Raw genomic sequence first — 16070 nt, 5'->3', positions numbered from 1 at the left:
TCAAGCCTTCTTGGTGGGATTGGGCTTACCCTCCCTGTCTCAGAAGGATGTAGATTCACTTCTGGCCCCATTCTCGGTCCACGAGATGAAGGGAGTGATTAACCAACTTCAAAATGGCAAGGCTCCGGGCCCCCGATGGTTTCCCGGCCGTATTCTATAAGACCTTCCAGCTTGACCTTTCGCCCTTGCTCCTTCAGGCCTTCAAGGAAGCCAGAGGAAAGGGCTCCTTTAGAAGCGAACTCCTGGAACCAACGGTTCTCACTATTCCGAAACCTAATGAAGGCCCCTCTCAATGTGGTAGCTACCGTCCCATTTCCCTCATTAATATTGACGTAAAACTTTATTCTAAATTGTGGGCCAACAGATTACGCCTTATTGTCCCCACCTTGCTCCACCCGGACCAAGTGGGGTTCACTTGGGGCAGGGAAGGTCCAGATAACACCAGACGCATGCTAAACATTTTTTCTGAGGCGGATAGACTGGGGGTTCCCATGCTGGCCCTGTCATTAGACGCAGAAAACACGTTTCATAGGGTCAGATGGGAATACCTCCGAGAGGCTCTGCTACAGTTTGGGTTTCCCAGAGAGGTGGTTCTGGCCATCCAAGCCCTATATAGTTCTCCAAGTGCCAGAGTCAGAGGCCTGCTCATCAAAATTTCCTATCACTAATGGGAAGAGACAGGGGTGTCCTCTCTCGTCTATTGTATTTGCCCTGGCAATTGAACCACTGGACTATATAATTAATAATTCAACCCTGATTCGGGGTGTCCCCCTCAGCCGCCGGGGGGAGGAGATGGGGAGAGGAGGTGAAAAAATTGCTCTGTTTGCAGATGATATTACCCTTTTTCTGACAAACCCCATGGGTTCCCTCCCAGCGCTATTTGAGATCATTACCCAGTTCAGCTCCTTAAGCTTTTATAAACTTAACCTCACCAAAACGGAAGCGTTAGCTATCCATATAAACTTATTTGAACTTGAGATTCTCCAGGAATCCTATCGATTTAACTGGGCATCGGAAACTATTACCCATTTGGGAGTTAAACTAGGCCCGAACATTGCCATGGTTAGGGCGAAGAACTATGACAAGCTTCTACATGAAATTAGGGCTTTGCTCAACTCATGGACCTTTCGGGAAGTGTCCTGGTTGGGGCGTATTGCTTCAGTCAAAATGACTATTTTGCCGAAGATCTTATATTACTTTCGCTGTCTCCCATTGAATCTGCCCCGAGTACTCCTTGACGCCCTGATAACCATATATATTTGGCAGGGGAAAAAGCCTAGAATCTCTAGGAAAACGCTGCAAAAACCCTACCATCTGGGAGGGGTCTCACTCCCCAATGTCTCCACTTATTACGAGGCAGCCCGCCTTACACACATTTCTCACTGGGGTACGACGGATATGACACAGAGCTGGAAAAGGGTTGAACAGTTTGCCCTATCAGCAGGGATCATTCTCAGCGATTTACCCTGGATACCTGACTATAAAATTGATAGTTCACTTATCCAAAATCCGATCGTTAAGCAAACTCTAGACTGTTGGAGAACTATTAGACATTACTCTGAAATAGCTCCTCATCCTTCCCCGATCCATTTTATCGCGGGTCTGCTGCGGGGCCTCCCGAATTCCCATATCACCCAGTGGAGACAATGAGACTTATCAAATGTTTCTGATCTCTACCAGCAGAATATTCTACAGTTAGCTGACCAAGCATTCACAGGGGGGAATCCCCCCCACCATGGTTCCAATTTCAGAGGCTTAGACTTCATAAATTCCTCTCCAGCTGGGGCTTCCCGCCCTCAGACCTTAGAGAACAAACCATCTGGGAGCAGAAATGGAGATCCGGTTCAGGTCTGACGAGATCCCTATCCATTCACTACATGTTGATCATGAAGGATGTGGGTGCTGGGGAGGTATGGCAGCTAAGGACCTGGGAGCAGGACCTAAAAATCTAAATTTCTGATAAAACTTGGTCGCAAGCCTTTATACTTACAAAGAAGACTCTCCATTGTGCCAACTAAATGGAACTATATGTCAAAGTGTGCCTTAGATGGCACTACACTCATGGCTCAGATGGCCTCGTCCCATTCGTCCTCATGCTGGAGAAATTGTGGTCAGGTAGGCCCAGACCTACATATCTGGTGGCCCTGCCCGGTACTTGAGGAGTTGTGGGAGGGGTTTTTTCGATTGTGCGACTTGACCGGGAAATTACTCCCGAAAGAGCCCAAGGTGGCCCTTCTAAATATCTTCCTACGTAAAATCCCCAAAATTCAGAGACAGCTGGACATTTTTTTCTTTGCAGCCACCAAAATCTCAATTGCTAGACAGTGAAGGCAAACTGACTCGCCCCCTTTGACTGCTGTCCAAAAGACCCTAGAATTATATGCTTCAATGGAACGGGGATTCTACCAACATCTGAACAAAATTGAGTCCTACTGGAAAATCTGGGATTTATGGGCCCACAGACAGAAACCCTCTGGTGACTCATAAGTCTATCCTTGACTAACTCTAAGACCTTTTTGTTGACTGGCTTCTAAACGTGAACCTCTCCTATGGGAGAGGCTTTCCCTTCCCCTCTCCTAGTCCTCGCCCCCTCCTCTTCTATGCCCTTCTATATTCTCCTTCCCCTCTCTACCCTCCCACTCTCCCCCCTCCTCTACTCCACCTGCCGGGGCAAGGCGGAAACTGGAGGGTGATGTTTAGACCTGATCAGTTTGCCTAGGCCTCTCAAATTAGCTGATAGTTAACCTACATATCTTATGATCTCTATAGTCGCCTCAAAGGAGATATCTGGCCTCTTAACCTAAGATACTTTAGAGATCTCTCCCTCATGGTTTTATAGGTGACTACAATACTTTTTTTCGAGTTTTGAAAGAGAGGGCGAACTACTGTATTTCACCCGTCTTGTTTATGATTGAAGAATGTAGATATATGCAGGGAACTGGGATGTGGAATGAGTAGGGACTCTAATGCTCAGAAAATTCAAATTGAGGTGTGGGCTGGCGATATATGACGTCATACCAGCCTCTAATTTTTTCCTATGTATTGTAACATGCATATATGTAAGGGGTGTCTCAGGTCCCCCCTGTAACCCAAGGGGACACGATTGTTTTAACATTCATGTATTCTGTACAGTTTACCTCAATAAAAATTTGAAAGTTTAAAAAAAAAAAAAAAAAAAAATATTGAAGTTCCAAAATTTAGATATTAAATCCAAAATTACACTTGTATGTTATATAGGCAAATCCATTGCTGTTTTGAATTGCATATAATATAAAATGAGTTATGATACCCAGAGGACTCCATATTTAAACATCAATGTCTTTAAGCTGTAGTGAGCCTTTATCAAGATGTTAATTATATTCATAACAAGATATAGCCCTGATTGAATTTATAGGAACGGATATAAATTTGTTAGTAAAATGTTCAGAACATCCTAGTGACACACCCCTGGAGAGCCATCATTCATATATATATATATATATATATATATATATATATATATACACACACACCTGTATCCTTAGCTATGCAGCAGCATAGAATGCATTTCTGTTTTTAAAAGGGATTAAATGTGTTGTTTTTTTTCCCTATGATTTTTTGCTGTGCTTGAAGGGTCACCTATTTCCACTGTTTTGAGCCTGTCAGAATTCTCCCTCAATTTTTCATGTTCCTGACACAGGGAGACCCCCAGGAACGTCTGCAGCTGTCAGAAGAAGAGGAAGCTGAGAAACAAGCTGGTGGATGGCTGACAAAAATATACTGTTTCCAAGTTTCTTAATGAAGCAAAACTATGGTGTTTATCTGTACGTTAAAAAAAGGTTTTGTGCTTTTCTGCATGTATAAACTTCTACTGCATGGCTTTAAAAGTAACTTCAACAGAGTCTTAGAATGCCATATAAGGACAGAATGTACTGAGAAATTAAAGGGCAATAAATATAAATAATAATTATACACAAATAAAATATTCAATTCAGTAACAGCATTGGTCTTAAAGTGGTGGATTGAGTATATTAAAACAATACATATACAGCATAACTCGTTTTATTGCACTTCACTTTATTGCGCTTCACAAATATTGCTCTTTTTACAATTGAAGGTCTGTGGCAACCTGTGTAGAGTAACTCTATCTGTGCTTTTTTTCCATATATACACACATATATACACACCAGCAGCAAAAAGATTATGACTCACTGAAGGCTCAGATGATGGTTAACATTTTGTTTAGCAAAATGTATTTTTAATTAAGGTATGTACATTGTTATTTTAGACATAATGCTATTGCACACTTAATACACTACAGTATAGCGTCAATATAACTTTTATATGCACTTGAAAACAAAAAAATAGTGTAACTCACTTTATTGCTATATTTGTTTTATTGTGGTGGTCTGGAACCGAACCCGAAATATCTCCGAGGTACGCCTGTAGGCCTAGCCATTCACTAGTTGCAGCAGGTCCTGATTTATTTTAATATATAAAAGCTACAGGGCAGTTGGCAATTAGTCTGAAACAATGTGCTCTGGCAATATATAAGTTTATGCCTCTTTTATACTTTTGGAGTTATAAGGGCTAGATAATATAAATTATGCTTACCTGATAATTTCATTTCCATCGTGGGGTGGAGAGTCCACCGCTTCATTCATTACTTTTGGGAAATAAGAACCTGGCCACCAGGAGGAGGCAAAGACACCCCAGCCAAAGGCTTAAATACCTCCCCCACCTCCCTCATCCCCCAGTCTTTCTGCCAAGGGAACAAGGAACAGTAGGAGAAATATCAGGGTATAAATGGTGCCAGAAGAACAAAATTAAATTTAGGTCCGGCCACCGGAGCAACGGGCTGGAGCCGTGGACTCTCCTCCCCACGATGGAAATGAAATGATCAGGTAAGCATAATTTATATTTTCAATCTAAAGGAGGAGAGTCCACGGCTTCATTCATTACTTTTGGGAACAAATACCCAAGCTCTAGAGGACACTGAATGACAAAGGGAGGGCAAAAGGCGGACCCAATCTGAGGGCACCACAGCCTGTAAAACCTTTCTCCCAAAAACTGCTTCCGCTGAAGGAGGACCAGGTAGCCGTCTTACAAATCTGCTCCATAGAGGCCTCATTCTTGAAGGCCCACGAAGAAGCCACAGCTCTAGTTGAATGAGCCGTGACCCCAGAAGATGCCACGCCTTCAGAGCATTGTAGATCGCTCGAAGTTCCAGAATATTTATTGGGAGGAGAGCCTCTTCGAGACCATCTGCCCTGTGCCACCCTGGCACCCCAAACAGCTCCCCACCATCCTGCTAGACTTGCATCTGTGGTCACAATCTCCCAGGACGGTCTCAGGATGGATGTCCCTTGGGACAATTGTTTCGGACGGATCCACCAAGAAAGGGATTCCCTCATCTGATCGTCCAGAGAAATCTGTTAGGATAGATCTGTATGATCACTGTTCCAGTGTCTTAACATGCACAACTGAAGAGGTCTGAGATGGAACCTGGCGAATGGAATGACATTGATGCTGGATACCATGAGCCCGATCACCTCCATACTCTGAGCCACAGGGGGACTGGAGTAGGACTGAAGGGCAAGACAGGCCAATGCAATCCTCCTCCGTCGCTGATCTGTGAGAAATATTCTCATGGCTATAGAATCTATTATCCTCCCCAGGAACTCCACCCTGTTGCTAGGAATCAGGGAGCTTTTTCCTGAGTTTATCTTCCAACCGTGAGATTGGAGTAAAAGCAGAAGGGCCCTCGAGTGGTCCTCTGCGAGACTGAACGACGGTTCCTGGACTAGGATATCGTCACAGCAATGCCTCTGGACCTGGCTACTGCAAGCAGTGCCCCCAGAACCTTCATGAAGACTCTCTGGGACGTCGCCAGACCAAAGGGAAGGGCCACAAATAGGTAATGTTGGTCCAGAAACGCTAATTTTAGGAACCTGAAGTGATCCCTGTGGATTGGCACATGGTAGGCATCCTTCAAGTCTATTGAACTGACCCTCTTGAACTAGGGGCAGAACAGATCTGATCGTTTCCATTTTGAACAATGGAACAGCCAGAAACTTGTTTAAACATTTTAGGTCCAGAATCGGGCGGAACGTGCCCTCCTTCTTTGGGACCACAAAAAGTTTGAATAGTACCCTAGACCCCTTTCTGCTGGGGGTACTGGTACCCAGAGAAGAGAGATCCCTTACACATTCTAGAAAGGTGTCTCTCTTTTCTGGTCTGGAAGACAGGTTTGATAGGAGGAATCTGCCCCTGGGCAGATGAGATCTGAACCCTATTCGGTATTCTTGGGCAACAACCTCTGAGGTCTCTGAGAAGAGAGATAATCTGCCCCTACTTGGTCCGGGGACCGGTTGGGGGCCACCCCTTCATGCCGACTATGTTTCAGCAGGCTTCTTGTTCTGCTTGGACTTGTTCCAAGACTGAGCTGGCTTCCAAGCACCCTTGGACTGATCCGCTTTCGCAGCGGGCTGCTGGTGTTGGGCCTTGTCCACACGAAAGGGACGAAAACTAGATCCCTTAGGCTTAACCTTCTTATCCTGTGGTAGGAAATCACCCTTGCCTCCCGTCACCGTGGATATGATCGAGTCCAATCCTGGATTTAGAGGTCATGTCCGCAGACCACGACTTTAGCCACAGAGCCCTTCAAGCTAGAACAGAAAACCCTGAAACGTTAGCATTCAGGCAAATAATTTGCATATTGGCATCACAAATAAAAGAATTAGCTACCCTCAAGGCCTTAATTGTCTATTGTATTTCGTCGAGGGGAGTCTCCCTCTCGACCATATCAGACAGAGATTCGCACCAATATGTTGCAGCTCCGGCGACCGCCGCTACTGCTGCTGCCGGCTGAAAAACAAACCCTGTGTGTTGAAACATTTTCCTTAACATGTTTTCTAACTTTTTATCCATGGGCTCCTTGAACGACGAACTATCCTCAAGAGGAATCGTCATTTGCTTCGCGAGCGTAGAGATTACACCATCCACCTTAGGGACAGTCCCCCATAGCTCGAGCTGAGAGTCCGGAACGGGGAACAGTTTCTTAAAGGAAGAAGAAGGATAAAAAGAACCTCTCACATTCATTTTGTGGACCTCCTTCTTTGGGACCACAAAACGTTTGATTAGTACACTAGACCCCTTTCTGCTGGGGGTACTGGTACCCAGAGAAGAGAGATCCCTTACACATTCTAGAAAGGTGTCTCTCTTTTCTGGTCTGGAAGACAGGTTTGATAGGAGGAATCTGCCCCTGGGCAGATGAGATCTGAACCCTATTCGGTATTCTTGGGCAACAACCTCTGAGGTCTCTGAGAAGAGAGATAATCTGCCCCTACTTGGTCCGGGGACCGGTTGGGGGCCACCCCTTCATGCCGACTATGTTTCAGCAGGCTTCTTGTTCTGCTTGGACTTGTTCCAAGACTGAGCTGGCTTCCAAGCACCCTTGGACTGATCCGCTTTCGCAGCGGGCTGCTGGTGTTGGGCCTTGTCCACACGAAAGGGACGAAAACTAGATCCCTTAGGCTTAACCTTCTTATCCTGTGGTAGGAAAGCACCCTTGCCTCCCATCACCGTGGATATGATCGAGTCCAATCCTGGATTTAGAGGTCATGTCCGCAGACCACGACTTTAGCCACAGAGCCCTTCAAGCTAGAACAGAAAACCCTGAAACGTTAGCATTCAGGCAAATAATTTGCATATTGGCATCACAAATAAAAGAATTAGCTACCCTCAAGGCCTTAATTGTCTATTGTATTTCGTCGAGGGGAGTCTCCCTCTCGACCATATCAGACAGAGATTCGCACCAATATGTTGCAGCTCCGGCGACCGCCGCTACTGCTGCTGCCGGCTGAAAAACAAACCCTGTGTGTTGAAACATTTTCCTTAACATGTTTTCTAACTTTTTATCCATGGGCTCCTTGAACGACGAACTATCCTCAAGAGGAATCGTCATTTGCTTCGCGAGCGTAGAGATTACACCATCCACCTTAGGGACAGTCCCCCATAGCTCGAGCTGAGAGTCCGGAACGGGGAACAGTTTCTTAAAGGAAGAAGAAGGAGAAAAAGAACCTCTCACATTCATTCTTAATAATGTTAGCCATCTTAACAGGAACTGGGAAGGTATGAGGTACAATCCTGTCCTCATACACTTTATCAAGCTTAGGAATCAAAGTTTTTTTCCGGTAGTTTCGTTTCCGGATCCTCGAGAGTAGCAAGCACCTGCTTTAGCAAAAAGCGCAAATTTTCCATCCTAAACCTAAAATCAGGCTCCTCTGTAGACGGAGCTTTAGATGACAAGGATTCCGACCCAGAAGGAACGTCCTCCGAAGAGACGGAGTTGTCCTCGTCCGCGGATAACCTTTCCGAGATATCCATAGGAGTATATGACTCCTAGGCCGGATTGCCATATTTTACCCTACGCTTGCGCTTAGCAGAACGTGGTAAGGCACTGATCACCTTTGATCACGTTTGCAGTTGATCCGCAAAGTCTGATGGCCAACGGATTTCCCCCGAAGGAGAGATAGACATGCACTGGGGCGCTGCATGTGTACTCGGAGATGAATGTAGGGGACGCACCTCAAGGGACGGGGAGCCCTCAGAGGTGGACAACTCAGTAGTACTAGACATTCTCTTCTTTCGAGAAGCCGAGACCTTATCTAGGCAAGGGGAACATAGTTGAGCAGGCGAATCTACCGGAACCTTCTCACAATAAACACAGATACTAGACTTAGTTAAAGAGGGAGTACCCTCTAACGCGTCAGAGTCCTCCATAGCTTGCGGCTGTGATACGGACTAGTAGAATATAAATGAATAAAGGCACCTTTATAACCACCAATGGCCGGGGCACTCACCACCTCCTAGGACCCGGACCACAGAAACCGTAGCGTCTCCTGCACCGTCAGCCCAGCAGGAAGTAGATTAGGCCACTCCCGGTCAGCAGGAATGCCTCGCAGGACCGCCCCACCACTAGGGAGAAAACGTGCCAAAAACAGCCGCACAAATACTCCCGGAAGGGAACTAAAGTTCACCCATTGCAAGAGCCTCATCTCAAACATATCTCAGCAATGACACGGACTTAAGTGTAGGCAGCAGGCAGCAAAACTGCTGATTGCTTATGGATCTGTTAATATGAGGGGGGATGGTTTCGCAGAAATACTCTCCCTGCATCTTTGGACTCTAACTTTCACCCAAGCTCTCACGGAGAGGCTGACAGGACTACTTAAAACTCCAGTCCCATTTCAGAGAGTACTACCCTTCATAAAAGACTAATCAGAATCTTCTGACACTTCTCTGCCAACCTCCTGTGACAAAAGGCAAAGAATGACTGGGGGATGAGGGAGGTGGGGGAGGTATCTAAGCCTTTGGCTGGGGTGTCTTTGCCTCCTCCTGGTGGCCAGGTTCTTATTTCCCAAAAGTAATGAATGAAGCTGTGGACTCTCCTCCCCTTTAAATGGAAAATATAGACTATGGTCTAAAAAAGTAGTATTAAAATAAGGTATTTTAGTAAGCTTTATTAAGTCACATCTTTGTACACTAGATAAAGCATTAAAGACCTAGGGGCCGATTCATCAAGCTCCGCGCAAGCCTTCGCCAGAAACAGGAATTAAGACGCAGCGGTCTTAAAACCGCTGCTCCTTAACTAGTCCCAATATAAACCGAAACAGTAAATTCTTAAATACTGTAGTGAAAATTCACTTGCAATTGTAAAAAGTTAGACAGTCCTTAAATGGGTATACTTTTTACAATTGCAAGTGAATTTTCACTACAGTATTTAAGAATTTACTGTTTCGGTTTATATTGTGTCTATACCCATTTGAGATATTTTAACATTGTTACATCATATATACCTCTGTTATAGATTAGTGATTATACTGCATCTTGAGCGCCCCCTTCAGTGATTAGGTTTTCACAGCACAGTCCTTAACTAGTCCGTCTCCTTTGAGGCTGTCTACATCAATCTGCCCGATCGAATATGATCGGGTTTATTGACACCCCCTGCTAGCGGACGATTGGCTGAGAATCTGCAGGGGGCGGCATTTCACAAGCAGTTCACCAGAACTGCTTGTGCAATGTTAAATGCCGACAGCGTATGCTGTCGGCATTCAGCGATGTCGGGCGGACATGATCCGCTACAGCCAATCATGTCCGTCTGACAAATTATAAATCGGCCCCCATATATTGAATATTTAGAATAAATCAATATTATAATATTTAACCAACGTATTCTTAAACTCAGTCAGTTGCAATTTAAATTACTAAATGTTAGTAATCACAACATAACTATTTTCAACTATAATCATTAAAGAAAAATTGCAATGCTCATGCAAACAAAACACTGTATTGTTCCTTCCCATGCAGTGATGGCAAAAAAATGTCACAATCTGCTCAGGTTTTGTACTGTGCATGTAGAATTAAATGTCAATCTGTCACTTCCCAAATATTAATATAAGAAAGCACTGCACATATTTACAATGCTTAAAAAACACTTGTCTTGCATTTCTCTGCTAAATTTGATGCCACTCTAATAAATTGATGGGTTTTACTGGAGTTTAAAGTTTTCACATAGATGGCAAAAAGAAAAAAATCCCTTCAGGAGAATTTCTGGAGGTCAAGTTTATAGTTGCGTATTAGCTAGTCTATGGCAGCACTAAACAATACTAGGTACATCCCTGTTTGGATATGGTGTCCAGATCACCTTACTTTATCATTATTATTCTTAAAAGATACAGATCAGTGTGAATGTACTATTTGTGTGATTTACTACCTCTCTAAGGGGAAGAGTTAAAGGCAGCGGTTTAAAGTCTGCCGTAATGGTACAAGTATCAGTGGTGGCACCTCACTGAGTTAACGCAGAGCCTTAAACCTTCTGTTTGTGAAAGATATCACACATTTTTCATTAAACTGAATGAAAAGTTGTGTTTGCCCTATATCCTTGAATAATCAGTAGATACACCCATTGTCACAGATCCCTCGGTGCAACATGAGAGACCAGTGCCTAAAGCTGGTGTAATGTACACAACTAGCAGCACCACTGGTTTACCTACTGATGAAATGAGGATATCTCAGAACAGAGGATTGACAAGAGTTCTGCTCTTAAAGGGACACTGCACACTAGATTTTTCTTTTTGCATAAATGTTTTGTCAATTATCCATTTAAATAACCCATCTGAGAATGTTTCTGTCACAATGTATAGTTTTGCTTATTTTATAATAACATTGTGTATCAGATGTAGACCCAGGTCTACATATTCTTGCTGCTAGTGTTTGTGTAATCTGTCTTTTCATATGCAGGGAAGGGGGCGGGTGTCTGCTCTTTCTGCTTTCCCAGCCCCTTTCCCTGGTTGTCACAGCCCAACTTCATCAACAGCTTTAAATTGGGAGCTTCGAAGTACATTTTTAAAAGGTTTTATACTGAATTGTTTAGATTGGTATCTGTGCATATTCTTCTTTATAGTAGTGTCTATTACATGCAGTTATATGGAAATTGGTGTACACTGTCCCTTTAAAGCAAGGTCATCTTCTTCACTGCATGGTTGAAGGAGATGAGGCCTGTGAATAAGTGCTTCACTGCAGCTCTCCTATAAATGACTTCCCTGGAGCAGCAGTTTGGTAGTGGTCATTGCAGTTTGACATTGACTACTTGTGAGAGGCTGTGGTTTCCCCTCTGCAAGTTGGAGAACCAGTTATGGAGGCTTTAGACTGTTATCCTCAAACACTGACCATAACACATTTTCCACGTCAAGTGCACAGAGGAACTCAGTTTGGATGATATGTTTCTTTGATATAAATTTGCAAAATAATTTCAAATGTAGCAGCAATCTATACGTCTTTCAAAGCCCTGAAATAGTGCATAATTATGCATACTAACATAACAAAAAACATGTAAAGATGCAAGAAATAAATAATCGCACATACTGCACCACTTTAGTATGTGTCTCTCCTCCCTTCTATAATGAAAACATCTGCACGGTTAGAAGAAACAATATTTATTATGAACAAGGAACCCGTGCATCCAAAAATAGTACATTAAAGGAATATAAATCTCATTGCAAAAGGTCTGCATGAAACAAAAAGTTTAAAAGCATTTAACTGTATTTTTGTTATCAAGATCTGCATTGTTTTCTGGTTTAGGGACACATCCTTTTAAAAGTCACTAATTGCCCCTGCTGAGGGCAATTAGGACCAGAGTTGTGGACAATGTATCAGAGTTAGGCTTACAAAGTCTCACATGAATAAGAAAACCTACACCTTTAATACAGAGAAAAAAAAATGTTAGGGGTGGATGTTCATGGCTTAGCCATAGAGCAGGGGCAGCTAGGAACAGAGTTTGGATCTAGGATGGGTTATGGCGACACACAGGGAAATAAGGACTTAAACAGAAGGGAAAATTACCTCATAATTAGGGTTGCCACCTAGGCCATTTTTTCCTCGACACTTATGAGTTACACATGCTGTAGGGCGTGCAGGTAGTAACATGTATTGTGCTCTTCCTCAGCCCTATTCATGTGAATAATACATGTTCCTCCCTGCTTACCCTGCAGCATGTGTAACTCATAAATGTCCAGGAAAACATGGCCGAGGTGGCAACCCTACTCACAATACAGGGTAATCTTGCACATTGCAGGATGATTGGGATGTAATTAAGCAGGCAGCACCGTGAGTGAAAACATCACATTAAATATTTTTTTTTAGAATTTAAACTTGGTTTTATTGACAAACTATATAGGCTTTGCTGAAGGTGGGATGAAGGGCAACTAAAGCAATTAGGACATGAAGGTATAGAATACCAGATTCTCTATGGCTCCCTATGGTTCTCTTTCAGAAGACACGTCTCCATCTGCCCCACTGCTGGCGCTAGGGTCATCCTTACTACGAGGAACACTCTTCTCTCTGCCGGACTCGGACAGTGATTTGGCTCTTGTCTTCTCCTTCCTTTGCTGTTGCTTCTCAAGCTTTGTGAGCTGTTTTAATAGGAAAAAAACCACCATAAGATTTATTACATTAACAAGATTTAATATAAAATGCTTACAAGCCTAAATTGCATGCTGTGGAAAATATACTGAAAATGAATTACTATAATATTAATACTTTATTCTCAGGTTTTGTTATTCTTGTCATCTTATAATTTATTAAGTATATTTGTTGTTCAGGTTGAGCAAAAAATAGCAATATTCTGTGTCTCCAGCAGCAACTGTAAAGCGCACTTATGTAAAATGTAGTGGTTACCAATTATATGCAACCAAATACCATGTTTTATGCATTTTATGTCACATGGCTTTAACTGAAGCTGATTGACATTAATTTGGGATTTAATAACCATTTATTTCCACAGCATAAAGTGGTGCCTATGCTGAGAAGCAAATGGTTCAATGATAATATGCAATATCAGTTTTGCTGAAGCTATTTTTATATGTAGTTGCAGTAATAGTGGTTTATATAGCTAAAGTTATGTATTTGGACACCAGGAGAAATACACAGTCAAGTGTTCCCAAATGTTGTATTCTTCTAGAACACGTTTTCAAACCCGTCCTCTGGCTCCCTAACAGGCCAGATTTTGGGGATATCTGAACTAGAGCAAAGGTGAAATAATCAGCTGATTAGTAAAAATGGCTATTTTACCTGCTCTCACCTAAGACAATCCTGAAAATCTGGCCTGTTAGGGAGGCGTGAGTACAGGTTTTAAAGCCAGTGCTCTAGAATCATTTTCAATGTATTATTTTTATTATAATAATAATTTATTTATAAAGCACAAATACATAATGCGGCATTGCAATAGGTAAATTGACTACATCCTAAAGTAACATTAACAAATCAAATCAGAGTTACAGTGTTAGCATTTTCAATGTACACCACATTTAAAGAATGTGTTCTACTGCACAGATAACTACATGAGTTTATATCAGGGCAAAATAAATTTGATTATATAGCGTTTAGTGTTTTAAAACCTTGCCATTAATACACAGCACCCATTTAAAGTGAATGTCAATTTTTGTATAGCTGAAGCCTTCTAATAATTCGTTAACACATGTGTTTTTAAACTGCTAGGTTTACAAAAAAAATAAATAAATAGTATTTATTATATATTTGCATAACTAACTTGTTTGTATTTTGATCTTCCTCCTCCCACCCGGCACTTCCGTGTTATTTACAGGGTGATGGTTAGAGCGGCCCTCCTCGCTTTGTACGTCACCGTGAAGCGCGCACCCGTGGAGCTAATCTTTATGCGCATGCGTGTAATCCAGCTTTACTTCGTCTGCACATGCGTTAGAGCCCTGTTTTCTTACGGCGTAAACACTCATCGCTACTGTATGTGAGCTAATGTTCTAACGCAAGTGCAGAAATCAGAAATACTTAGTCTGCGCATGCGTTAAAAACCCTGGTTATTCACTGTGTGAACGAGCATCACTTCCACAAGGGAGATAATGGACTAACGCATGCGCAGAAGAAGTGCATGACATATGTAAAAAGGGGCTGAACGACCCGTGGTGCAAAAGCTTATTCGCAATGGTTGCTGTCAATCTTTTACATTCAGAGGGACTATATGGCGGGCGGAGGAAGCGCTGCATGAAAATAAAGAAAAAAAAGTTAATTTTTAATCTTCATTTATATAATTTTTAAAAACCATGAATTAAAGTCCCCCTATTTTCAATTGTTTGACAATTTTGTATTAACGACTATAGGTGAGTTTACATTCACTTTAACTCACCATATGCTAAGTTCCCTGACAATCTTCATGAATATTGATGCAGTAGTTGTGGCTGTAGCAATGTCTAAAAAGTAGCCCATTTCACCATAAACAAATGCCCATGAATAACTTTTATCATATAGGATAAAATTCATTATTTTGCATAGACAATTTAACTTAAATAGCTATAAATCATTCACACACTCACTTGGGCTATATTTTTTGAGCAATTTCTCATTTGTATATAGAAGTATATATTTTAGTTTTGATTGAATTTCTAACTTGTATTAATTGGCTCTGGAAGTATAAAGAAATAAATAGAAAATCCAATGTAGTCCCTAATTTGGGATCCTAATGTGTCTATCGCTAAATGTTACAATCGATGCAGCTCCCAGCTGCAACCTTACTAGATTAATGTCCCTGTTTCCGTGCGAACTTTCATTTAAATTCCCAAAGCTGTAAATATAATGTATTTTATATCTGGACAGACCCATTAGCTTTACTTTCCGGGATGTGTGTTTAAAATAAAGTTAGATTGAATAATATATGATAAGTAATGCAATGTATCTAACGAAAGCTAAATACAGTAGATTTGCATAATCAACAAATGCATCATAACAAGACAATGCAAAAGCACTTCAGGCTCACCGGAAACAGCAGTTATGAAGCAGTGGTCAAACTTGTCCGCCTGCTCTGAGGCCGCGGACAGAAATCAACCCAATCGAATACGATCGTGTTGATTGACACCCCCCTGCAAATTTGCAGGGGGCGGCATTGCACCAGCAGTTCAAAATAACTGCTGGTGCAATGATAAATGCCAACAGCATATATCATGTCTGCTCGCACTATGATAAATCTACCCCTATGGCTGTTAAAAGCAACACACATTGCACAAATAGAGTCTTAGAGAAACCATGTCCAGTTTGTAAAAAAACTCCACATTTATTGCTTTCATTTAAAATCCCAGAGCTGTAAATATAATGTATTTTATATCTGGACAGACCCATTAGCTTTACTTTCCGGGATGTGTGTTTAAAATAAAGTTAGATTGAATAATATATGATAAGTAATGCAATGTATCTAACGAAAGCTAAATTGTGCATCTCTCTGTGGTATAACTGACCGCAAATCCCTCCTTTCTCATCATATACTCTTCTACTTTAATCAATTTTTAACATGCATTTCCGCTTTTCTACTCCCACAAAATCAAGTATTGGAATTAAACTTACCAATGCATTGAAGCGAGCATGCAAAAGGGAATCTAGTGCTGCTGATTGTGTTTTCATGAGAAACATGTAAATTTGACTAATCACATTTAATAGACATGATTCAACTCAAAAAAATATTCACCATAAAGTTTAATTATTATTTTATTTTGCTCCCTTTCTCTATA

The 16070-nt window shown here is 42.1% G+C and overlaps 1 protein-coding gene across 2 annotated transcripts in view; it reads right to left on the bottom strand.

Moving 5' to 3' along the window:
* The window catches only part of DTD1 (D-aminoacyl-tRNA deacylase 1), a 551014-nt gene that overhangs the window by 83838 nt on the left and 451106 nt on the right, over nt 1–16070 (bottom strand). Inside the window, exon 5 of one of the 2 annotated variants that reach the window (XM_053712002.1) lies at nt 12780–12953. In XM_053712002.1, coding sequence (XP_053567977.1) covers nt 12798–12953 — 156 coding nt within the window. In that variant the 3' untranslated portion in view covers nt 12780–12797. Of the gene's footprint in view, nt 1–11962; nt 12954–16070 lie in introns of those variants that run through there. The other variant, XM_053712001.1, reaches the window with a different exon arrangement.

Source organism: Bombina bombina, chromosome 4 (assembly GCF_027579735.1).
Source record: "Bombina bombina isolate aBomBom1 chromosome 4, aBomBom1.pri, whole genome shotgun sequence".
Lineage (NCBI taxonomy): Eukaryota > Metazoa > Chordata > Amphibia > Anura > Bombinatoridae > Bombina > Bombina bombina.
This window is presented reverse-complemented; position numbering and strand designations above follow the sequence as displayed.